General features: G+C 41.2%; 1 protein-coding gene across 1 annotated transcript in view; it reads right to left on the bottom strand.

Moving 5' to 3' along the window:
- The window catches only part of SMS (spermine synthase), a gene marked incomplete at its 5' end in the record, with an annotated part of 50809 nt that overhangs the window by 1863 nt on the left and 22090 nt on the right, over positions 1-26856 (bottom strand). Inside the window, 8 exons of the mRNA XM_085008486.1 lie at positions 64-179; positions 6007-6086; positions 7312-7426; positions 17566-17655; positions 18092-18246; positions 19174-19349; positions 24561-24625; positions 25138-25228. Of these exons, the coding sequence (XP_084864612.1) occupies positions 64-179; positions 6007-6086; positions 7312-7426; positions 17566-17655; positions 18092-18246; positions 19174-19349; positions 24561-24625; positions 25138-25228 (888 nt within the window). The remainder of the gene's footprint in view (positions 1-63; positions 180-6006; positions 6087-7311; positions 7427-17565; positions 17656-18091; positions 18247-19173; positions 19350-24560; positions 24626-25137; positions 25229-26856) is intronic.

Here is a 26856-nt window from a genome sequence, read left to right as displayed (position 1 = left end):
AACAGGCTTGTGATTTACATGGGGGTTCTGATTTGGCAACACAATGATATGGTCAAAGGATATAATTCCAAGTATGAAGGGACACAGACGATCTCCTTCGAGAATTCCACAGGACAATACAGGCGCCCCAGCTGTTCTTCATAGAGTGACAGGGCCTCCGTCAAATTGACACAGTTCCCCTAAATCAAAGAGAGAAAAGCAACAATAGGATTCTTAGGTCCTACCTAGGGTCTCTAATAAATGAGATAAAACTTCCTCTCTGAAAATAAGGCTTCTGTACATTCACAAATGACATTGAGTTCTATTTATAGACTCATTAGCTCATTATCCTTCTACCTCATTTACCAAGCAATTTCCAATTATTAGCGTATGAAGCAATACAAAGCAGTGAGACCAATTCCTCATTAGTGACACAATCATTATATCAACACCATGCAACTGGCAAAGATTCATACACATCACCTGTTCAAAGTAAGTTTTCCCAATAGTCACCACTGTGTTGGGAACGAAGAATGGAAAAGACAATGCTGTTCACTTCCAGAATGGCTTGAACAACAACCCTCCTAAGAGTCTAAGATTTTTTAAAAACTTAGATGTTGAAGAGTCTAAGAACTATATTCAACCCCTGTGCTCGCCCCAAAATCTGTCATTTATTTTAAGGCGTAAGAGAACTGAAGTCTATTCAGCATACATACACTAAGGATATTCCCCAATTCTACTCTTCAAAATTTTCTCTGGACTTCCTTGTTCTAACTTTACTCCATTTCTTGCCACCACTTTTTTGCCTCCCCAAAAGCTGGAGGTAGTCAATGAAATATAGTTGAAGTCTGGTGGCAAAGTTTTTTTAATTTGTTCTTTTTATTGTTGAAGTATAATTGATGTACAATGTTGTGTTATTTTCAGCTGTACAGCAAAGTAATTCAACTACATAAATATCTTTTCAGATTTTCATTACAAATATTGAACATAGTTCCCTGTGCTAAATAGTAGGTCATTGCTATCTATTTCACATACAGTAGCTCGTATCTATTAATCCTATACTCCTAATTTATCCTCGCTGCCACCTTCTCCCCCCCTTTAATAACAAGTTTATGTTCTAAGTCTGTAAGTCTGTTTGTTTTCTATATAGCTTTCATTTGTATTACTTTTTATATTCCACTATAAGTGATACTTGATTCTGGACAATCAGAAACAGAGTGAACAGGTTTCTTCAGCTTTCTTCTAGCCTATAACTTAGATGTGATGTGTGGAGCTGCAGCAGCCACTCTGTGACCACTGAGGGGGGTGAAGAGCATCAGCGATGCTGGTCAAGACACAGAGCTACTGAATGAATATAGGAACAGTACCTGCCTAATTCTAGAGCAGTGGATCTCAATCTTCAATGTGCCTATGAATCATAGGGAGCCTTGTTCAAATTTCATTCAATAGGTCTAGGGTAGAGTTATCATTTGAGCAGTTCTCCCCTAAGGGCTTTTCATTGTGTATTTAGAAAACAAAATAGGTATTTAATACTAACCTAATTACTTTTAACCTCTGAGGGTGTTTGGTTTTTGGTTGTACCCACACAGCATATGGATGTTTCTAGGCCAGGGATCAAACCTGTGCCATAGCAGCAACCTGAGCCATTGCAGTGCCAACACCGGAGACTTCATCTGCTGCACCACAGGGTAACTGCCACTCTGAAGTTCTTAACATTTGAATGACTATTGAATATATGTGCTGATTCCGTCCTTAAGAACTTCACCATCAATTTGTCTCAAAATAGCACTGTAAGTCCAATATAAGATGAAAAGGATTCACAAATAAAGCAGCCTGTGACGTAAGCATTCCTGAGGATGACATTTCAAAGCCAACCAACTAGCCAGCCATGGCCAAGTGGGTTGACAGGACTATTCCGAGAGCTGGCCTTGGCAGTTTTAACCTAGCACATTCGCTCAGCATGTCGTCATCCTTCAGTGCCAGCCTGTTTAGTAACCCATCATCTAGGGTCCTGCAGTGGGATTTGGCCAAAGTGCCCTTCACCAGCATATAATTTGGTTTCAACATCAAGTTCATCATGAGAGTATATAAACACCACATGTGTAATTTAAGATTCACAAATAGAAAACACTGCCTGGTTGTTTTTAGAACACCTCACTACTGGGGAAGCTATAGAATAGAAATGCCACCAAGGTTCACAGTTCAAAGTTTTCCTTGCCATCTTAAAAATGACACCACATTCTCTCTTTATAGAGGGTATATGGGAAGACCTCCTTACAAACAATGTGGTGAGGAAATAAGATAGTTTCAAATTGTTCTTCCCAAATATTATCAAAAAGCATTTTACAAAAGAAAAAAGAAAAAAACCGCAAAGCAATACCCACCCAAAAGAAGTAACATATTTCACTTTTCTGTGTATTTTAAATGGAACTACATTGTTCATTTTTTAAGACACGTGGGAGATGCAGAAAAATCTAAGAGCGAAGAATTAAGTACCTATCAAGGATAGGAATAAAAGAATAATGTGGCCAGGCGGTGTGTGTGTGGGGGGGGGGAATACAGTGGCTTCTGTTCTAGAAGGTTCTCCTTGCTCCATGTTAACTGTGGGGCTAGGAGCTAACACTGGCTTTTTTTACTCCATAGATTTCAGTATTGTTTCTATCTTTTAAAGAGCTTGTGTCATTTCTGTAACCTAAGAAAACAACCCTAATGACATCATTTTTATCAAGTCCAAAGTCAAGCAAAACTAAATATGATGATTTAGGATATCACACACATGTGTAACATCTATAAAGAAAAGCACAATAGAAAAAAAAAAAACCCCAAAATACTAAAGATGGTTTACTTCCAGAAGGTGAGAAGGGATGAGGGAGGAATACAGAGTCAATGGTACTAGTAACATCCAGGTCAGACTGTGAGGGTCGAGGGGGGTTGTATTTTTTTAATCATAACTTACATGAATATCACACACATTTTTTTTTTTATTCAAAGGACCTAAATTTTTTTTTAATGGGGAGTGGAGTAAAAAAGGGAGCGAGGTCAAGTCCCAGGACCTACCTCCTAGTCTCACAAAACCAGTTCTCCGGATTCAAATTTCTCTGGCCTGCCTGACTGGTAGCTCAGTTCCCATACACTCCCGGACACTTTCCCCAAGTCTGGAGCCCAATGACAAGGCTGTCTTCTAGCCAAGTGACACTAGTGACATCATGAACTTGCCATTGTGATATGAGCAATTTTAGACAGGAGCATTTAGCTTTTGTTAGTCACCCAGTAATAGGCTCAACAACATTTTCATCTCCTGTTTAACTTTACTCCATTCTCTAAGCTACTGGCTAGAGGAAGGGGGGGTGGGTGTGTATCAAGGGCTTCTCCTAAGCATACCACCTGGCAGTTAAGCAAAGTACTACACTGTGGCAATGACGTCAACTCAAACTCAAGTTGCCAAGTCAAACTCAACTACTGCTTCTTCAAAACCTATATCCATTTGGTCCACATGGCACACACAACTACCCAACATACTGCAGGATTCCTGGGTATCATAAAATGAGATCACCTTGAGGTTCCAACTGTAATGAACACAGGGTTGGGAAAAACGTTCTAATACATCTTTTGGACAATTCTTAGAAATCAGCACAGCTTTGCGTATTTAATGCCATGTTTAGTAAAAGCTGGTTGGCAGAAGCAATTGGCCAAGGCCTGATGATCACTATTTATGAATGGGTGGTGATGATCAGTCGAATAAGCATTTCTTTTAGTTGTCTATACTTAGAAAGCAGTTCTCCAAGAATGCAGTCAAGTCAACCAGGCAAATATTCACAACAAAAGAAAATAGTCACACTTGGTTCCTGACTGCACCTGTTGTCTACTATTAACTGACTAGTCTGCAGTAGATCCAAACTGTTTTCAGTCTCTTTTGGTTAAAGATGCCAGAGCCTCACATTCTTCCCTAACTTAATTAAGCTCCCTGAGATTTCTACGTGCAGAAACATAGAAAGAACCAAATTCTATCAATACATGTTCTGCTTAAGAAATAGTCACTCATGAAAAACCCAACTCACTGAATTTGGGTTGCTTTTACAAGAATAAGCCCACTTTTACAGAGTTCCTATAAACCAGTGGTCAGCAAACTTCTGTCAAGGGCCAGACAGGCAATACTTCAGGCTTTGCAGATCATGCAGTCTTCATCATGAGTACCCCATACTGCAGATGGAGCCCTAAAGTAGCCACAGACACACTACTGAACAGGCATGGCTGTGTGCCAAGAAAATAGCAAAAACAGGCAGTAGGTGCAAACTGGCCTGTGGTTTACAGACCCCTGGCTTTTAAAAAGTCAATTCTAAAATGTGTTTTTAAAAAATCATTCTTAAACATCAGTTGTTTAAAAAAAAAAAAAAGTCCCCTCACAGACAGTTGTCTGTTCCCCTTAAAGCTTCATACTTCACCAAGGGCGAGGTAGGAAATGGCCACATGTGGGGGTCTTGCATACAGGCAGAGAAGAAAGCAAACAAAATGGGCTGGAAACTAAATCAAGTTGTCCTGGGCATTTTGACTCTCTGATCTCAAATGTCTCACAAACTGTGGCCTGCATTAAAAATGCCTCCCAGGGGCAGGGTGTTAATTTCATCCTGGGGGAGAATAAAGTTTGGACCTTTCTAGCAGTTCTTGACATTTAAATATACTAATACTTGGGGGGGGGGAGTTGAGGGGGAGGTAGAATTCTCCTGAAAATACTCAAAAATTACAGGGACCAGAGTACAATGCTAAGTGTTTATCTTCTGCTTGTGAATCAAGAGATTTTTGTACCAAGACATTGATGGTCAATTAGCTGCTTTTGCTGTCATTCTCAAAATGTTAAGGGTCAAAAATACTAACTTCAAGCTTTCTAGAAAATGAGGAAAACACAATTTGCTTCCATCTCGTGGCAGCAGCTCATACTACAGCCAAAGCAGTTTTCTGAAATTTATGTTGATGGCTTTTCCACTAAGAATACCCTAGAATCCCAAAGATTACAGGTGGGGAATTTTCAAGTGTGTCCATGTTCCACTGTAGATCAAAGAAGCTTAACTAACAGAACTGTGGACTGCCTGACATGACAACTGTGGATTGAACAAGAATTCTGCTTGAAAGGGCTGTCTTGAGGATTATGACTTAAAACAATGGAGAAACTACAGTGACTGGCAGTGGAAGAATTAGAACATGTGAAATTCCTTAAAAATGTATTGACTTAAATTATTTTTTCCTATGTTACACAATAAAAAAAAAAAAAAAAAATCTTACACTGTGTTAAGAAACCTCCCAGACAATGAAGAGGGGGGAAAAAAAAATCATGGTCTGTGTCTCCATCTGGTGGCAGCAGCTCATACTACAGCCAAACCCAAATTTGCTAACAGTTTTGGTAACAGGACACAACAGAACTCCCCAACAGCAGAATTTCCTAAAGATGACGGGTCAGCTATGTACAAACTTACTGTTTGAGAGAACATAATCTAATTATGCCGTTCTATCCTTAACAGATTTAAGTTTCAAGAAAACACATTCAAATTTCAACATATAAAATTCTTTTTTTCAGTACAGTTGAGGCTTTATTTATCTACTTCTATATTACACCTTCAACTACTTTCTTTTATACTGAGAATGCTGGGCATGATAGAATTAATCTGCCTAACTGCTCAAATGCTTTATGCCACATTACAAATATTACCTCAGAATAGTGATATTAATACCATCACTGCCCATATTTATTACTGAAAATACATCCAAGATCCTGCACATGCTTGTCCACTCGCCCTCACTTGCCATAATTTTTGGTCCTTGTACCATTCCTACATTGTCAGAGTGCTTAGCCATTACATCCTATACTCATCCTAACCTTCATTAAGTCTTAATTTTACAAGTAACTACATAGTTAATGCTACCATTAGTCTTTATGTCAGTATCTCTCTAGGTATTTTGGTTGTTTGAAGCACAAAATATAAAATTCTTATTGAGAGTTTTTTGGGGAAAAAAAAACAGCTAAGTAGCCTATACCTGTGTAAAATATTTTCCATCCTGTTTCAATACTTTCATTGAGAGGTCAAGAATCAGTCTGAGAAACTCCCACGTGGAATCTGGATGTTAAAAAAAATAAGTTTTATAAATATGGGATTACATGCATCAGAATCATCTGAAGTCAAATATTCACATTAATATTCAATGATACCACAAAAAAAAAAAAAGAAAAGAAAAGAAATAGCCATGAGCTTAAGGCTCAATATTCCAGGGCTTATTTGTGAATAGTAATATATGGTCATCTATTTTGTGTCTTACACACACATGCACATACACACATATACAAACCAAATCAAGAGCAAATGTGCACGTATGTGGTAGCACTGCTCTCACAATACCCATGAAGATTTGAACCAAAGGCAGTGCTTGAAATCTGAAAGATAAGAGCTTTAAGTAAGGGGGAAAGCAACATCCCAAGGGAGAAACCAAGACGGTCAGCAAGGGTCTTCATGTGGGAACCCAGCCTGGAAATCCACCAGGAGGAAGAGGTAATTGAAAAAACATTACCACTGAAATCCTAAGCTAGCAGTGATTTCAAGTATGTGGTCTGAGAAGGGAGATTGCCTGTGGTATTGCTTAGAAAGGTCACCATGTTATCGTGGCACAGGTTTAAAAAAAAAAAAAAAACTACATCATGTAAATAAATTAGCAAACATGCTAATGTCTCAATGGTATGATTACGAGTCATTTTATTTCATGTGTGTTTCAAAAGAGTTAATTTTGCTCATTTAGTGACAGAACAGGGTTTGACCAAAGCCAAATCCAGCCATCTTTCCACCATGAGCCTCAGTTTAACTTCTTTTTTTTTTCCTGCCTTTTTGGCTTTTTAGGGCCATACCAGAGGCATATGGAGGTTCCCCGGCTAGGGGTCTCATCAGAGCTACAGCTGCTGGCCTATGCCACAGCCACAGCAGTGCAGGATCCAAGCCGAGTCTGTAACCCACACCACAGCTCACAGCAACCAGGGACCGCCAAGGTTCCTGGTTGGATTCATTTCTGCTGCACCACAACGGGCACCCCTCAATTTAACTACTTTTAATAAATGAAGGAACTTCACTAGACAGTCTTTTTTTTCTTTTTCTTTTTAGGGCTGCACCTGCAGCATAGGGAAGTTCCCCAGGGATGGAACCTGCATCCTCATGGATGCTAGTCAGATTCGTTTCCGCTGTGCCACGACGGGAACTCCTCCTAAAGAAGCTCTTAAGATCTTTCACTCTCACCTAGTGCCAAGAAAATAAATTCCATGATCAAGTACATTGGTTAAAAACAGAAAACAGAATCTACCTTCTTCCGGAGATGTGGAGATTGGAACGGCTGTCAAATCATTAATCACATAATCAAACTCTCTCCCTTCTTTGGCGTACCTCTTCAGTACTGGAATGCAGTCTTCTATTAGAACCTTCCAGAGGGAACACGAATAGATGTGGGTAAACCAACACACATGGAAGTAATTCAACACTTGTACAAGGAAGGGGGACAGGCAGGCACAAGGGGCCTGAGATCCACAGCACCTGCCAAATGAACAACCCTGACTTCCACCCAAGCCTGCTGAGAGCTAAATCCAGGGCTTACCGTGCACTTCACATGCCTGCTCATCTAACCTACACAACTCTGCCCCAGGCACAGGGGCACCCCCACTTTACAAATGGAGAAATGAACAAAAAAGGTCATCAAGCTTACTCAAAGGTACCCAGTAAGAAACCGGGCCAAGAAGTATACCTAGACCTAAAAACCCAGTTTATACTTTAATCTATTATGGCTTCTCTTATTGTTATTTATTTTATTCTTTTTTCTTTTATACTAAGCACTGAATAACTCTGCTGTCTACTGATTTTTTTTTTACTTTCTAAAAACTTTAATAGATATTTTTCCATCCTACCTCAAACTATTAACCTACAGTTTTTCAATTTCGTCTAACCCTTCAAGTACCGCTGCTAATAAAGCCATGTAGTATACACCAGCTCCCACAATCACAGAGTTATTACGGAGCAGAGTATAGCAAGTAAGAGCTGGAATTCTCATACAGTTCCTTTACAGTAGATACAGGAGGTTAAGTTTGGGGTTTGCCGTATCTCCAAAGTACTGAAGCTATATGCTGGAGACCCATCTAGCTGTAGATGACTCCCTGGAAAGAAGTTATTCTTGTATTTTATAACTAGAAAAAAATTAAAAGACATGTTCGTGTAAAAAAAAAAAAATTTGACATGTAGAGTTCCCGTCGTGGCGCAGTGGAAACGAATCCAACTAGGAACATGAGGTTGTGGGTTCGATCCCTGGCCTCGCTCAGTAGGTTGAGGATCTGGAGTTGCTGTGAGCTGTGGTGTAGGTCACAGATGTGGTTCAGATCTGGCGTAGCTGTAGCTGTGGTGTACGTTGGCAGTGCCAGCTCTCATTTGACCCCTAGCCTTGGAACCTCCTAGCTAGTAGGGGTCCAGTTCGAGCTATAGCCACCAGCCTACGCCACAGCCACAGCAATACAGGATCCGAGCTGTGTCTGTGACCTACACCACAACTCACAACAACGCCAGATCCTCAACCCACTGAGGACAGGGATAGAACCCGAGTCCTCATGGATGCTAGTCGGGTTCATTAACTGCTGAGCCACAACGGGAACTCACCATCCTGTTTTATAACTTCCTTCATTGAATGTATCAAGTGCAACCAAAAAAGATCGAGAAAGCACAAACATCCCAGCTGCCTTCAATTCACATTATCAATCCTGCTTTATATGTTCCATTTTCCCCTGTGCTTAGATAGAGTCTTGTGAGCACTTACCCACACAGAAACACAAATGCTTGTTGTCTTTTTTAAAACCAGGATCGCACACATCAACTTGGAAACTTTCACCTAGCACCACTACAGGTACTGATGTTTCTTAAAAATGTTATCAGTCCACTAAGAATGCTGAACTCTTAACATCTTCAAGCCTTGGTCTCTACAAACACAGCCACGGTAAACCTCCTTTTATAGGTGACTCAAACATCGGGTTGCCAAGACAAAAGGCATGTGGACTTTCATTTTTAGTTTTGAAGGCAGCCCTTGCTCCGATCAGCAGTGCATGTGAGCACCTGTGTCCTTGCATGCTTCTCAGTACTGGATGTTGTCCCTGTTCCTGGACTTTGTCAAGTCCTTTGCTGATTTTTCATTAAGAACATCACAGCCACCAACAGAGGTGAGCATCTTGCTGTAGGTGTGCAGGCTATTTGACCTTCAACTTCTGAGAAGTACCAGTGAAACCGAGTCCCCATAAAGCTGAGCGCATCTAGCGAGTTTGATTAACCTCTCTAGCCAAACCTTTATTCCCTTTCTTGTCCCACACCTGTTCCCCTGAGACGTATCAAAGAAAAGAGGGGGGAGTCTGAGGAGTATCAAAGAAAAGAGGGAGGGTGAAACTGAGCAACGCCATTGAAACTGAAGGAAGGCCCCCACCCAGGTGGAGGATGGTGACTTCTGGCTGAGCACAAGCACGTGGAACCAGAAGGCTAAAGATTATAAAAGGGACAGGGGAGTTCTCTTGTGACACAGGGTTAAGAATTCAGTGTTGTCATGGGTGCAGCCGAAAAGGCAAAAAGAAAAAAAAAAAAAAGATGTGTCTATATTCATCAAACCAACAAACTTAGACTAGCTTTAATACCAGCTATTAATTTAATAGTGAATACTGCCCATATCACATGAACCTGAGATTCATTTTGACCAATTTTTTTTCTATTTCTGAGAATTTTATCTTAGTGCTTAATTTCTTTTAAGCCAGTTAAATAGGGCTCTCCCATAAACCCATCTTGGCAATGCCATTTGGAGGCTGAGACACTTCCTATTTACAAGGTACACCTAGACACACATCTATATAGACACCGGGATCCTCAGAGTTTTCCTGCTCAAGTTTAAAAGGCCTCTTTCCCCTCCAGCCTCAGGGATCATAGATGATTTGAGTTCCTAAGAGCCCAGGTAGATCACTTTCATCTTCAAAGCACAGGGAGAGAAATGCCCTTTTCTTCTAGAAAGCTAGCTAGCTTCTAACTGCACCTGCAAAAACCAGTTTGGGAAGTCAGGAGAGCCCCATCATGGCCATTTTTCAGTTTCTAAAGAGCCAATTCAGTTGTTTTTTTTTTGTTTTTTTTTTTTTTGTCTTTTTGTCTTGTTGTTGTTGTTGCTATTTCTTGGGCCGCTCCCGCGGCATATGGAGGTTCCCAGGCTAGGGGTTGAATCTGAGCTGTAGCCACCGGCCTACGCCAGAGCCACAGCAACGCGGGATCCGAGCCGCGTCTGCAACCTACACCACAGCTCACGGCAACGCCGGATCGTTAGCCCACTGAGCAAGGGCAGGGACCGAACCCGCAACCTCATGGTTCCTAGTCGGATTCGTTAACCACTGCGCCACGACAGGAACTCCCCAATTCAGTTTAAAACAGTAATAATAAACAATAGTCATACACGTCACTCACATTCACATGCCTCACTTCCAGGTGAACTTGAATCAGCATTCAAGTTAGCAAGACCTCCTTAATAAGGGTCAAAACTACAAAGAGAAGAAGTTTGAGACTTGTACTGAGACGTCATGCACACACCCAAGATAACAGCCAAACCGTTTCCAAAAGGCTCACTTTGATACCATAGCATAAAAATGATCCCATTTCCCTGCCCCAACTTTTTTTTTTTTTGGCCACACCAGTGTCAGATGGAAGTTCTCCCGCCAGGGATCAAATCTGTGCCACAGCAGCGACCTTGGCCACTGCAGTGACAATGCCAGATCCTTAACCCACTGCACCAAATTCTTCTGGCATTGTCACTGCAGCAGCTTGGGTTGGTGCTGTGGCTCCAGTTCAATCCCTGGCCTGGGAACCTCCACATGTCACAGGGATGACCGGAAAAAAAAAAGGCTGATTCAAAGTTGGACTTTGGTTTTCTCCCTCTGCTGGGAAACAAAGTTTTCTTCAAGTGCTGAACTGCTTTGATAATAGACTGTGAGGTTGTCTTTTGAGAGCTCCAGGTGTAACTTTTTGCATCTGCCCTTGACATCTTTTACTGTCCCTTAGGTCAGGTGAAAGGGTACTGTTTCACAGTAACCTATGACCTTACTTCACCAGGTGTTCTGAAACTTTTAATATTTTCGATAAAATTCCCAAACATAAAATTCTAATTTAAGTTCCTTTGATCTTCAGCTCACTTTGGAATACAACAGAGCAACTCTGAGGCGTCTCAGAGATTATATTAACTAGGACAATTCGGTAGGTTAAATTATACAGGGGAAGCATTGCCCAATGAGTGATAAGCCTTCTCGGGTCATACTTTATGGGAAAATGTTGCTATTAGAGATATTTTAAAAATGATACAGAATGTCTATAACTCTAGTGTGTCGTGATAAAATGTTAGTCATAAGTCTAGTTATTATAACCAAGTTTTCTGTCAATTACATTGGGCTCAGTTGCTTAACTGTATCTTTTAAGTTTTGTCACTCACAGTTTTTTTCTCATGTTTTTGCGAAAGCGCTTCATCTTCAAGAAGGACTTTTTTACATGTATAAATCTCTTAGAAAATTCCAGATCATATCCCTGAACTGGGTAAGCAATTCAAGAATCCTAACAGAAAAACCTGCTGGCTGGCTTCATAAAAACTGGTAACTGAAAGGATTACTGAGTTAACTGGTGAATATTGTTATTTTTATGGGTTTTGTCTAAAATATTGGTGGTTTTTAGGGAGTTCCTGCTCTGGAGCAGTGGAAACGAATCTGACTAGTATCCACGAGGATGCAAGTTCGATCCCTGGCCTCGCTCAGTGGGTTAAGGACCCGGTGTTGCCATGAGCTGTGGTGTAGGTCACAGACAAGGCTCAGATCCCACGTTGCTGTGGCTGTGGTGTAGGCCAGCAGCTGCTGCTCCGCTTCGTCGTAGCCTGGGAACTTCCAAATGCCACAGGTACAGCCCTAAAAAGCAAAATAAAATTTTAAAAAATATTAGTGGTTTTAATCTGTGTTTTCCAGATATAAGGAAACCCTTTCCCTCAAGCTAATTATGGCATATAGAAGTGTTAATTTACCAAATTGCTGCAAGTAGAATTGAAACATTCATTTTTTTTTTTTCTCTACCTGAGCCCTCCAGAAATCGGAAACTCAGATTTCCCAGTAGCCTTATCAAGTCAAGGAAGGTCACCTCCAGACAAGTGCAAGAACCTTATTTTGGAGACATCTAGAAGAGGGGAAGTCACCCAAATCTATAGATACGTCAAGTGGAATCTGCGGCAAGCCCTTGGCATGGCTTTCCTGGCCTTGAAAGGCTTTTCCACAGTTCAGTCTGGGATTCCTTATGAAAAGTTGCAACACCTAACTTAAAGGAGTCCGTATGATCAATTACACTAATGAAAATAATCGGGCCAAGTTTATTAAAATCAGACTTTTTCAAACAAATTCTCAATTTGGCTATATTTTGTTAAAAATGGAGCTAATATTAGAGAGAAAAAGATTGTTTCAATACTAAATTCTAGTTCTGTTGAGGTCTATATTTACTGCCTCAGACTCACTTCCCAGATAGTTCTCTGTTGTTACCTAATTATAAAGTTTAACTGAATTATTCAAGAGAGAGTTTGTTTCTGTAGCTTAGACTGCTGTCAGGAACTTCAGATATGTCTTTAGATGAAGATCAGATGTCCCACAACCTGTAACCAGGCCCTATCAAAACTGAAAGCTCCTGTGTTAACCGAACACTGCTTGCCCCCAATGTTCAGGATAAAAGGAAAATTTCCTAGTGAAGTTGTCAGGGTATAACTACTCCTACAGGACAGTTCATTTCTTGCTTTAAGTCTACTACTAAAAGCACATACACGGTGCTTGGGTTACCACTCGGTATAATTAACAAAACAGATAGTCTATAAAATGTTTCCCCATCAGCACACCTCTGAGCCTATTCCAACTCAGTGTCCGTTCCTCAAGTTAAGGCAGGACTTTGCCCCGTTTCGGTAGAAAGTAGCCAGGGTGGACATCACCCCGTTTCCTCAAAGATTTGGAGAAGGTCCAAACAGGAGTGGAAAATCAAACTGAAGTCCCCACTAACCAAAGGCTGGGTCCCTCTACCAAATTTAGTTTAAATTAACCTCTCTATCCAAAACCGTACTTCCTTTCTTGTCCCACACCTATTCCCATCAATACTGAGAAGTATTAAGGAGGGGAATAAAAGTGAGCAGGGCTCTGCAGGGCCTTCTTAGGAAAAAAAGCCCTTCTGTGTCTCTCAGCCTAACAACCTGATACACGTACAGGAGGTTAACCTCAGGCTGAGCATAAGCACGTGGAATCCAGACTGGATGGAAACAGAAGGCTGATGACTAACATTCCCAAAATAGCATCCTGCTACCTCATTACTAACCAATTAGAGGAGGGTTTCACACCCTGTAGCTCCCTGTCCCCAAATTTTGCCTATAAAAACACCTCTCCAAAAATCATCAGGGAGGTTGGGTTTTAAGAGTATCAACTGCCTGTTCTCTTTGCTTGCCCTTTGCAATGAAGTATTCGCCACCCTGAATTCCATTTTGGTTAGTTTGGCCTCACAGTGCACTGGGCACACAAACTTGGGTTCTACCAACACCAGTTCTTACTCTTTTACTACACCTTTTAGTTTTTAAAGATTTGCGTAAGGGCTCTTTCTGTTATTAAAGGGATTAACTCCCTTACCATGTTTGTTGCCAGTACTTTCAGTCTTTTGGCTCTGTTGCTGGTATTATGCTACCATTAGTTTCTGAGTTTATCTTTCATTAAAAGTTTTCCCAACTCCAAGGTGAAGTACTGTACATTTTCCTAAATGTATTTGTTTTGGTATTGAGAGCTTAAGCCACCCAGAATTAATTTTCCTATGGTCTGTAGGGTTATTTTTGTTCTCTTGAGAGAGACAACCCATTATGTCAATATTCATTAAATTAACTAAATCTCCTTTTCCAAACCAAAAACACCTCAAGACCTTATGTTACCTTGGTGTGTACACATATACTTGGGTGTGGTTAAGTCTCTGTGTTGCCATCATACTTCCATTTGCTCACCACACTTCACACTAAATTATTAAGAAGGCCAATCTCCCGTCACTGTGATTATTACATTTTTTCTTAGCTAATCTTAGATATTTATGGTTATAAGTGAATGTCAAAATCATATGTTCTAATTCTAAAAACCCCCTCGGGGACTGTTATTTTCATCTAAGAAAGAACTTGTCTCTCCACATATTTCACACTTCAACTGCTGTCTTTCAGGAAGATATTAACGTAATTCTTAACAGTCTCAATACCAGTCTTCTTAAATTTATTCCTAGGTTTAACTGGTCATTATTTTGAACGGGATTTCCAACCCATCCTAAATTTCCAGTCAAACTTTTGCATTTAGAGTAAGGAAAAAGGAGTTCCTGTCATGGCTCAGCAGTTATCAAACCCGACTAGCATCTGTAAGGACACGGGTTCAATCCCTGGCCTTGCTCAGTGGGTTAAGGATCTGGCATTACTGTGAGCTGTGGTGTAGGCTGCAGATGCGACTTGGACCTGGCATTGCTGTGGCTGTGGTATAGGCTGGCAGCTACATCTCTGATTTGACCCCTATCCTGGGAACTTCCATAAGCCACGAATGAGGCCCTAAAAAAACAAAAAAGTAAAATAAAATAAGGAAAAGGTTTTAGCCTGCCTTTATCTTTTAACTATGCCAAGTTATCATGAATTCAACTTTTCTTTCTGTACTACCAAAATGATTTTACCATTAAAATTATTCTATCATTATAAAAGGAATGGGGAGTGCTTTGGAACATTTTCTACTTTCTAAAAAAGCTTGATGGACTAATTATGTTTTTCAAATGATAAACAGTTGCAAGGAGGCTTTTTTTTTTTTTTTTTTTTAATGGTAACAGCTAATGGGCTTGCCTACTGTTGTCCCACAGACCAGGAGCCCTCACCTCTTTAGAGCGCCAAGAAAATTATCAGCCTCGGAAAAATTTTCCAGACTCCCCCTGGTGGCTATTCTACTCCTGAAAGCCGGGAGGGTGGCAAGGCAAACGCACTAGGGCACCAAACTTCCTCAAGAGCCAAGCCACTTAAAATACTTCCCCTTCTGTAAAATGTCTCACTGTCTATGTCACCAGCTATGTGCATTTTGTGCTGTGCCTTCAGATGGACTCACAAGTTGAGCAGTTGTTTACTAGGGCAGTTAGTAAATCTTCACATTTCTCTCCATATCCAGTCTCTATACAACAGTCTACAACCCCACAGTACTGCAGAGGTTTGGGATTGCAGTTCTGGTTTTTCCTTAATCTATTTAGAGACGTCAACATAAAGAGGCAGGGAGACATAAATTTGAAACATTCCCCTAAACGTACCCTATAACCTGAATAAATTGTCTTAAATTCTGTAAACTTAATGTCTTCATTTATAAAATAGGAACAACAGCCATGTGATAGAGATATGAGGCTTAAATGTTAAAACACTTCAGGCAAAGGGTCTAACAATGCAAACATCTGCAAAAAACGTTAATTTTGGGATCACTGTAAAAACTCATGCTCTGAAGAACCTAAATTCCTCTTTTCATGTGTACAGCACTGTGTATACACTTCTGTGTATACTACAGTATGTTCACAAAAGTCTAGCTTCCAGAGTTCCCTAGTGATCTAGCAGTGAAGAACCTGGTGTTGTCACTGCTGCGGTGTAAGTTGGATTCCTGGCCCAGGAACTTCCACATGCCATGGGCAAGGCCAAAAAACCTATCTATCTATCTATGTGGCTTCCATCCATCACCATGCAGTTGATCCCCTTTACCCATCTCACGCCCCTCCCCTTCCTCTCTGGGAAGCACTATTCTGTTCTATCTATATATTTTTATTTGGTTTGGTTCATTTACTTCAAAAAACTGTTTTGAGATTCTATATGAGTGAAATCATACAGTACAGTATTTTTTCCCCGTCTGACTTATCTCACTTAGCATAAATAATATCCTCAAGGTCCATCCATGTTGTTGCAAAGGTCCATCCATGTTGTTGCAACTGTCAGGGTTTCTTTTTTTTCTTTATGGCTGAGTTTCATTCCATTGTGTATATATACCACATCTTTATTCATTCATCTGTTGATGGACAGTTAGGCTGCTTCCCTATCTTGGCTATTGTAAAAATAATGCTGCAATGAACATGGGGGTGTTTCCATCTTTTTGAGCTAGTGTTTCTACTTTCTTCAAATACCCAGGAGTGGAACTGCTGGGTCCTCCCTCACTTTTTGAACTTTCCAATAATATACATGAAACATTTATCTTTCTTTCCCTTTTGCCCATAAAACTATCACAACTGCATTTTATGTAGATATAATTCCTCTCACAGCTTAAAAAAATTAACACCAGCATACCACGAAATCAAATTTGGATGCACACCCACTAGAGAACATGGAGTAAACTAATTTACTTAACAAATTAAAGCACTCATCTAAACTGTTTATAAAACTAGAGATACACATTTAGGATTCTGGTCAAATAAAGCAGGTATTGGCTTAGTTATCTTGCTCTACCAAGTAATGTAGGTATGGGCACCAAACATACACACCCTCAAAATACAACACAAACTGTATTCTACGAACTGTAATGACTGGTCAACTTACAAGCCAAGTAGAATTCAGGACAGAAACTAATTTGCTTCGCAAAAAGCAATTATTCCTACATCAAACATTTGAATCATCTACACCTTCCAATTAAATACCTGAATTCCCTCTGAAAGAGCCAGACACAGACAGACTCAGGCTAATGAGACAAAACGTGGTGGTTGCCAGGTCATAAAAAGGTACGTCTTTTATCTAAGAATGAATTAATGTTATTAAATTCAAAGTCTGGAGTTGACAGTTTTTATTATTGTACATACCTTTCCTGAATACAAATACATAGCTCACATGAAGAGAATAAAGGAGAGCAGAAAACAGGCTACCTCAAAACATGGCACTTTGGCCTATTGAGTATTTTGAGCGGTAGGCACTTAAAAAACTGCAAATGCAGGGAGGCTCTCTCTGAACTACCCTTTATCTGCCCAAAGACAGATCCCCCAAAAGCAACTCAATAGTCACAGATCCCCTCCCTGAGGGATTCAACCAGGGAAGATGGCCTCTTATCACAGAAGAAGAGGCTGACACCACACTCAGATAACCTTTGTCACAAACCGTCATCCTATTTCTCTGTTCTTCTAAGGGCCCTGTTCATTTTTTTCCCCAAGTCATTTGTTCTCCCCTCAAGACACCTAGATCCCCCTTTCTGTATTAAGATAATATTCAAGCCTCAATTCTAAACCTACCTCTCTGAGTTACTCATTTTCCTGTGTATCTCCCATATACACAGGAGTTAATGAGCTCATTTTCCCTCTTGTTAATCTTTTATTCCGGGGCTCTTAGGCAAGCACGAGAAGGATAGAAGGAAAATTTTTCCTCCCATAAAGTATGATCTATCCTCTTGCTTATCTTTTTAACCAATTATACTTAAAGCTGTTTTAAGAATACACACTTCTGATCAACAACCTATCAGCTGATTTAATAAAAACTTTAGCTGGTAAACATAATTACCTGATAGCAGTCTCCTTTAAGATTGTCTAAGACGTCACCACACGTTTTTCTCATGTATTTCTTACATCCGTCAATCACCATTTGGTCAATGTTCAAAGTAGGTTAAGGAGAAATTTACCTTAGATTTCAATGTATCCAAGAATTCTGAAATACAATACTTTTAAAAAAGGTTATGATGAACATCACATTTTTAACACTAATTTTGTACCCTGTTTAAAAAATGATGAATGAGACAATGACCCCATTTGTGCACCAAGGACACTCAAAAGGAGCTCTATTTTCTTCTAATGAAGAAATCATTTTAGCAACTTCCGAGCGGTAGACAAGGTACAAAGGTCACTTGCTCTTTAATTCTCAATTCTGCTTCTTTGTTGGAGGCTACATAAAAAGGCTATTGGTACTAAGTCGAAATGCTTGTTCAAGATACTCTTTATAACACATTTCCCTCATAACATTAACTGGGGTCTTAAAAAAAAAAAAAAGGCAGCAGCCCACTAAACTCCATCTCTTATACAGCAAAGGATATCTCTACCATAGTGACCATCTTTGGTTTTAGTTTGACTATTTCACATAATATGCCCCCATCTCCACCTCCCAGAATCAGTACATCTTTGCCAGTGTAATCTTCTTTGCCGCTGCCCATGATGGCCCGGGTGTATGCCAAATCACTTTCCGCCAAATCTAGGGAGGAGAAACAGATTCAAAATGGTGACTCTAACCAAAGCCACATACCACCTGACTTACCATACCAGAAATCGCTTGATGAGTGTTCTCTTGCGGCAGAGCAGGTTAAGGATCCTGCGTTGCCACTGCAGTGGCTTGGGCAGCTGCTGTGGCATGAGATTGATCCCTAGCCCTAGCCCAGGAACTTCCATGTGCCATGGGCATGACAAAAAAAAAAAAAAGTACAGGAATCTAGAAAATTCAGAATTTTTCATTTTCAGTCTTTAAAAACTGCCAACAATAATATAAAGAGGGTTTTTTGTGGCGGGATGAGGGGATTGTAGACTTTAACCCTATTCATCTAACACCCAATATGTTACATATATATAGATTATATACATATAAATTTAGTCAGTGGCAAGAAAATTTAGTCTTTAGATGGTTCTGATATGATTAAAAAGCAATTACATGTTTCCAGATGAACTATGAAATCAGAGTTGCTACAAAACAGTATGAGGGGGAGAAAAGTGATCCAGAGTTTAGGGTTAATAAGACTGGCCAGGAGTTGATCACTGTTGACACTCAATGTTGAGGACATGTGGGTTCATCATACTGTTTTCTCTACCTAGGTTTGAAATTTCCCATAACAAAGACTTCTTCAATAAGCAACTATGTTTTCTTTTGAAATAAAATCCAAATAGTAATCACTAAGAAAACAGTATCAAGACAAGGTTTTCATGGCCCTACTACACAACATGAAAGCCCAGACAAGTCACAGGTTAATCCAATGTAAATATTTTAAAGAATTAAAAAATTAAAAAAAAAAAAACAGCTGTGCCAAGGACAAACCTGGACACATCCACCAATGGTGGTTATCTGTCAGGAAAACACAATCTAACACATTGTCACTTTGTTACACAATTGGGGTAAGGAGAGAATACTTACTAACATCCCCACTGAGGATGAGGATATTTCCAAACTGTTTCGAGTGTAAAATTTTAATGTTCTGGTAAGGCGAGTCTTCATCATATACCACCTCATCTATGTCGTACTCCACCAGGCGGCCATCGGCAGTGGGCCAGTATCTGTCGATGGCCCCTCCTCGAACGATGGGTGGTAATCTGGAAAAAAAGATGAAATCAGGAATGAACCTTACAAGAAAGGCTGCTTAGGCTAAGGCTGCCTTAAAAGAGGACCTGCAACCAAAAATGTGCAGGAGCCACATGACCCCAGGCAGACAGTAAGAAGGCCACTAGCGAATTTCAAGACTATTGTGGATTAAGAATTTACAGGGAGTTTGGGGTCAGAAGATGCAAAGCATTACATTTAGAATGGATAGACAATAAGGTCCAGCACAGGGAACTGTATCCAGTCTCCCATGATAGACCATATAGACCATGATGGAATGCATCAAAAAAAAAAAGAATGTATACATACGTACGACTGAGCCACTGCTATACAGCATAAACTGACACAACACTGTAAATCAACTATAATATTTTTTTTCCAAAAAGTTCCTGCTGGAGTTTCCATCATGGTACAGTAGAAACGAATCAGACTGGGAACCATGAGGTTGCAGGTTCCATCCCTGGGCTCGCTCAGTGGGTTAAGGATCTGGTGTTGCCGTGAGCTGTGGAAGAGGTCTCAGACTCGGTGTGGATCCAGTGTTGCTGTGGTATAGGCTGGCCACTGTAGCTCTGATAAGACCCTTAGCCTAACCTGGGAATCTCCGTATGCTGCGGGTGCAGCCCTAAAAAGACAAAAGACTGAAAAAAAAAAGTTCCTGCTGTGGTGCAGTGGGTTAAGAATCCCACTGCAGCAGCTCAGGTCACTGGGAAGGTGCATGTCTGATCCAACAGAGTGGGTTAAAGGATCCCGCAGTGCTGCATGTGTGGTGGAGGTCACAGCTGAGGCTTGGATTCAATCCCAGCCTTGTCAACTTCAATACGCTGTGGCAGTGGCAATTTAAAAAAAATTAAAAAAAAAAAAACCTTTCTGGCATGCTTTAAATTTTCCCTAATAAAAAACTGGAGAAAACAGCCATTGCAGACATCCCATTTCACCCCCAAATAATCCAGCAGTAATCTCCTAAGACTGCCTACATAACCAAATAGCTACTAGCAAGCATATCCACGTAACTGCACGTGAATGGAATACCATTACCATCATCCACACACACAGAATCCATGTTCAAGTGTGTAACGGCAACGATTAATCTCCCTCACAGCTATTCTACTTTTGCACGAAGAATCATACACCCTATTTTGCTTTTTCCCTTTTTTAACCTCATTTAAAATGGTCCACTGTCATTGTCATCCCTTCCCCATGTGTTTCATGACATTTACATCTCAGGCAAGATCACACCAGGTGTTCTTCAGAAAACCTCTCAAGCAGGTTTGCCTGAAGATCTCTTCATTAGAGTCAAGTTGGCACATCTTGGAGTTCCCGTCGCGGCACAGCAGAAACGAACCCGACTAGCATTCATGAGGACACGGGTTCGATCCCTGGCCTCGCTCAGTGGGTTAAGGATCTGGTGATGCCGTGAGCTGTGGTGTAGGTCGCAAATGCACCTCGGATCCTGTGTTGCTGTGGTGTAGGCCAGCAGCTGTAGCTCCAATTGGACCCCTAGCCTGGGAACCTCCATATGTCACAGGTGAGGCCCTGAAAAGACAAAAAAAAAAAGTTGGCACATCTTATACAAGCACCATGTAAGGGGCACAAGATGTGGGCCTGTCCTATTACTTGTAATGCTAAACATGACCATGTGGGGTTTTTTTTCTTTCTGTTTTTTTTTTTTTTAGCCACACCAACAGCATATTCAAGTTCCCCGGCCCAGGGATCAATACAAGCTGTAGCTGTGACTTACATCACAACTGTGGCAACCCAGAACCTTAACCCACATCGGGCTGGGGATTGAACCTGCACCTCTGCAGAGACAATGCTGGATACTTAGCCCGCTGCACCACAGTGGGAATTCCATGACCACATGGTTGAAGCTGATGCCTATGCCATCCCTCCACTGCAAAGGTACCTTTTTTCTCTCTGAAATTACTAGGCAGAGTATGGGGCAGTTCTGGGAAACTGGGTTCTAATCTCCCAACACACCTTCACCAACTGCTCTGGCTCTAGAAGATTCCTGCTTAAACCACTATTTTGAGTGGCTGCAAACTGATGATTTTCTCATTCAGTTGTTTTTGTACAGACTGAGTATTCTAGATAGAGTGAGTGTACTAGAAACTACCAGCAGAGGACACTATATGACAGAGAAAGCCAGAACTCACTGCACACAACTGAATACAAGTCCTATGTCCGCAAATACAGTGGGGCTCAAAGGAAACCCACCCCCAGTACCGAAAATGCTAGGATAGGCTGCCTCTAACTTGCTCTAATGAATCTTTGTACTCTTAGAAAGAGGTGATCAAGGAGAGCAGTCTGAACCTGTCACAGGTTAACAAGGCTTCTATGAGGAAATACTAACATCTGTAAAAAGCACTGAATTTACAAAGCAAATCCCCCATAAACACTCATTTAATCCTAACTTCTCCTGACTTAACCACTTCCTCTTTTAGGCAAACAAATTCAGCTGCTGAATTAGACACACCAGAGGTTTTTCTTGTAAAATGTGGCGCCCAATCAGGACAACCCCTGAGAGCAGGCAAATAAGACTTGGGGGAAGACTTTCCCACAGCTGGCTGATGGGTGGTGGGTAGAATGAGGTGAGAACATGAGCCAGCCACCTGTGACACTGGATGAAAATGACAAACATCAACTCACAGCTTTCAGGGGTAGACCCACCCCTTGGTTGACAGCCAGCCAGCAATAGGCAATTACTCAACTATGCAAAAACCCAATGAACAGAGCCCCCATTCTCAGTCGTGTCAATGGTGCCTTGGGTGCAGGTAAAAAGCTCTTTCCTCCACTCCAACACAATATTTTCTTTTTTGTCTTTTTTAGGGCCGCAATCACAGCATATGGAAGTTCCCAAGCTACTGGTCGAATCGGAGCTGCAGCTGCCAGCCTATGCCACAGCCACACCAGATCCAAGTCATGTCTGCGACCTACACCACAGCTCATGGCAACGCCAGATCCTTAACCCACTGAGTGAGGCCAGGAATCAAACCTGCATCCTTATGGATGCCAGTCAGATTCGTTTCTACTGAGCCACGATGGGAACTCCACAATGGTTTTTAATGACATACAAAGCACCAAGGATCTTTAAGGATGGGGAAGCCATGATCTTGATGAAGTACTCAATCTAACACGTCCATCTCTCTGGAATGCGCTAGGAAGATATTCTGGGGCCCTACACAACCTTCATTTTGAACTTCACTGCTAAAAATTTGCAAACAGATCACAGAAAGAAGGTAGAACACATCCTTGGGCCTTGAGTACACTGTACATTCCAGGAATTTTTCTTTTCAATATAACTGATGTGAGCTTTTTTTCCTCTTCCCTTTTTTTTTTTTTAATGAAAAGATATGACAACTAATTTTCTAATAAAGCCCACAGCTTCTTCATTGAAAATTCAGATTTAATTCATCAGCCACAGGGGAGTACACCATTTTAGATAATGTTACTGAGTCATTTGTTAATGATTCAATCTCTAACAATGCCATTCCCCAGACGGAAAAGTGGCACCATTTCTTGCCCTTTTGAGACCAAAAACAAAAGGCAAACAACAAAGTATTCCCAACAATTTCCTGCCCCCTCCGCCCAGATTTTAAGAAAAGATGCGAAAACAGTGACAAGGAAAAACAGGGCCTGTGTTTTGAACTGAGAATCTCAAGTGTAACTGCACTCTCAGTTGGAAAACTCCCATACCAAAACCACAAAGGAACCAGGCTTCTCAGGAGTGCTGAAGCCCATCAATACATTCCATCCATTTACTCACTCCTAGAAGTAACCCTGATAAAAACCAGACCAATTTAAAAAAAAAATTAGGCATTTTGATGTTGGCCAATTCATTATCACTGAATTGAAGACACAGAGGGTACCCGTTCCATTCAGATGGATTAAGCAAGATTAGGAAAATTTTGCAAGCAGGAAATGAGGGAAATTCCAGAAAGGAGAGTGGGTGTGGATGAGTTCTTTAAGGATGGAGAAGGGCTGGAGGACTCCTAAACTGAACTTAAATGGAGTCAACAAGTCTGAGTGCTCTGACTGATTTCAATCCAGTGGCCAAATTCTACAAGGTGTCAAGCTCTCTTTCCGGGCAGTTTCCCGCTTTGCATCCAAGTTGGAGGTTAACTCCCATTATCTTACATCTGCCCTGGGGCTTTCCTCTAGGCTGATCAAATTTAGCAGGATGAGCCATTAAGTACTTAAATTTCCTTAAACTACCATTAAGGATTCCCTCCTGTGGAAAGTACCCCAACTGGAGAAGCCATCCATCAGCATATGGGAACATCCATATGCTGATGGATGGCCTGACCTTAGTAAAGTCACTTTGTTTCTGCGTCTGTGTGTTCGCCTTTATGACCAAGGGACAGGCCTACTTTTGGGGACCTGATAAGGAGCCACTGAGGCAGGACAAGAGCAAAGTGCTCAGAATTACTTGCTCTGCAAGCAAGATTAATTCCCATTCTTAACTCCCAAGACCTACCAGACTACTATCCCTCCCTATAAATGCCTCAACTGTTAATTCTCCACAAGCTCTTTTAACATCTGACACCACTGGCTGTCCAACATGGCAGTCACTAGCCATTAGCTGTGGACGTGAGGTGAGACTGGGGAACTGAACAGTTTTTTATTTGTTTTAAATAGTCAAAGGGGGCATAAGGGCTGCACTCCTCAACAAAAGCTCAACTGCCTTCATTATCATTTGAAAAACACCTACTAGGGGCTGCTCAAGGTGGGTGGCCTCCGAGAGGCCTAGTACTTGAGACGCCTAGTACTTTGCAAAGTCGGCTCAGCACTGAGGCAAATTTTCTATCATCCAGTCCAAATCTCCTACAACTGCTTCATTCCACTCTGGGGCCCAGAACTCAGAGGAAAGAGCGGACCTTTTCTTTCCTGGACAGGGTCGGGGAGGACTATTCTAGCTTCCCCCCGAGGTGCCAGCCCCACCTGGGTCTCTGCGTTAGATAGTTCCAGTCCCTAGGAATCGGTGTACATCTCCTTTCTGCCTGTCTTGCATTTCATCCAGCATCTCTCATATACACCAAAGGAAGCTTTGGTGTGAAGGGCCCAGTACCTCAGTCTACCAGTGGCCAGAAGCAGAAGTAGACTGTGATCTCTTCCACGTCTTAGGCAGACACTGCTCACGGATAACACCACCCTTCCGGTTATTTTATCTATTAACCAAATATAAAAGGATTCAGGTGTGGACTTACCGCTTCACTCGCTCAGTACTGTCCTGACTCAGTTCTTTCATTCTTTCTTCTACTTTGTTCAAAAGCTACAATTAAAGAAAAGAAACCAATGGGCTTATCCAAAGAGCTGAGTAGAATAGCTAAATTACAGACCGGGAGGTTGAGGTCATGTTGAGAGAGCTGATCCTGGCAGACACCCAAATACCCTTGTCCTCGCCAATCCCTACAGCAGCCCGCAGGCCTGCCCCAATTCCACACCCCCATGCCAGCTAGCCCTCACTTCAGCCTAAGGTACCAGCAAAATAATGGGAAAGGGGGCAGCTCAAGGATACTGCAGATATACCATCCTGATTAAAGGTTTACATTCCCTCCAGTGGAAAAGTAACATCATTATTCAGTACTCAAGCACTCAAGGGAAAGATGACAGCCAGGTTCCTAAAAAAACTACTGAGGAACAAAAAATCACTTATCTGAAAGGAGGCAAGTTTAAAATGAAGTCAACTAGAGAGTCAGCAATTAGGTGAAAATAATATTATCAGGAAACTGAGCGGTTTTGGGGATGCTCAAATACTTGAGTAAATTCAAGTGGAAAACTGACACTGTCAACTTCTTTGCCTTGTGCATCACCGTCGTAACTCTGAAGGTCCAGCAACACCAATCCATGTGGATAAATTCTCAAATTGGCAAAGCTACAGAAGAAAACATCATTTTAAGGTTAGGCATTGTACTACGACACTCAAAAGAAAAAAAGACACCAACCCAGTTAAAAGGCAAACCCACCACTCTTCTTTTCCCTAAATTACATAATTAAATTAACCCCGTTGCTTTCTTACCAGGGCCTCTTCATGAAAGCAGAAGTGCCAATCCTTTAGATTTTAGAGAGGCACATCAAATGCTATGGTTTTCAAACCAGGGTCCTGGGCCCAGAAAGTGATTCAGCTGCAAGTCCTGTCAATCTGATTTTTAAGAAGGTTTGACAGCAGTGATTTGCCAGGTGTACTAATCCCTCCTTAAAAGGAACGGAGGATAGGGAAGAGCCAAACTGGGTTCTCCCAGTTACCCTCTGAGTTCAAAACAAAGCCCTGTTTTTCTGATTGCAAGCAAGTGGTGGTTTAATTCAATGAGTTCGGGGCCTGTGGCATGTTCTGTAAAGTCTGCAGATTAAATATGGTTTTTAATGGAGTTCCCTTGTGGCTTAGAGGGTTAAGGATCTGGCCTTGTCACTGCTGTAGCATGGGCTGGACCCCTGGCCCAGGAACTTCTGCACACCGTGGGTGTAGCCAAAAAAAAAAAAAAAAAGTTTCTTTTTGGTTTTTACTTTTCTTTTTTTGCTTTTTAAGGCCACACCTGCAGCATATGTAAGTTCCCAGGCAGGGGTCAAAATCAGAGCTGCAGCTGCCAGCCTACACCACAGCCATGTCAGATCCAAGCCACATCCTTGACCTACATCTCAGTTTGCAGCAACATCAGATCCCTAACACATTGAGCGAGGCCAGGGATCGAACTTGCATCCTCATGGATGCTAGTTGATTTGTTTCCACTGAGCCGTAACAGTAACTCCTAAAATCACTTCATAGTGTACGTTATAGTTAAAGAAAATTTTGAAAAATATTTTAAAAGATGAAGAGCTGAAAAGTACAAGTTTCCCTCATCTCACAGTACTGTCTTCTGGGCCTCTGTAAGATTTGGGAAGGGTGGGGCATGGCTTGCTTTTGCTTTTGTTTTTTAAATTAGAAAAACAACAAAGAGAATGTGGTCCACAGTAATGAAGCCACATGGAACTTCAGTACTTAGTACCCACCACCGGGAGAATGGAATGAAAACCATCAAAAATACTAGGAGTTCACATTTTAAAAGAGTGCAAATTACGAAGAATCTTAGCAGTTTTGCACACCAGTGTAGATGATAAAAATCTAGACCTAGGGAAATGCAAAGAGCTCAACATGAAGTTCCCTGGTGGCTCAGTGGGCTTAGGATCTGGTGTTGTGTTGTCACTGCAGTGGCACAGGTTTGATCCCTGTCCTAGGAAATTCCATAAGCCACTGGCAGGGCCAAACCACAAAAAAAAAAAAAAAAAAAAAAAAAAAAAAATAGCTCAGTGCACCAGTGCCTTCTGTTAGCAATCATTTATTAAGTTTCCTTTCCTACTATCATATTAACTTTCATTTAAATATTGCTTGGGTAAAAAAAGTCTATAGATACTCTAAATCATAAGAAAAATATACTTAGAACTCTTGGATCCTTCCTGTCAAGCTAGTTGCAGACTTTGACATCCTGCATTTGACTATGGTCTGCATTAGTTGATAATCATGCATTC

Source organism: Sus scrofa, chromosome X (genome assembly GCF_054392235.1).
Source record: "Sus scrofa isolate SSC_HxYL_T2T_F1_AM1 chromosome X, Sscrofa_HxYL_maternal_Yorkshire_Landrace_v2.0, whole genome shotgun sequence".
NCBI lineage: Eukaryota > Metazoa > Chordata > Mammalia > Artiodactyla > Suidae > Sus > Sus scrofa.
The sequence above is the reverse complement of the archived record's forward strand: the minus strand, read 5'-3'. Positions and strand labels throughout refer to the sequence as shown.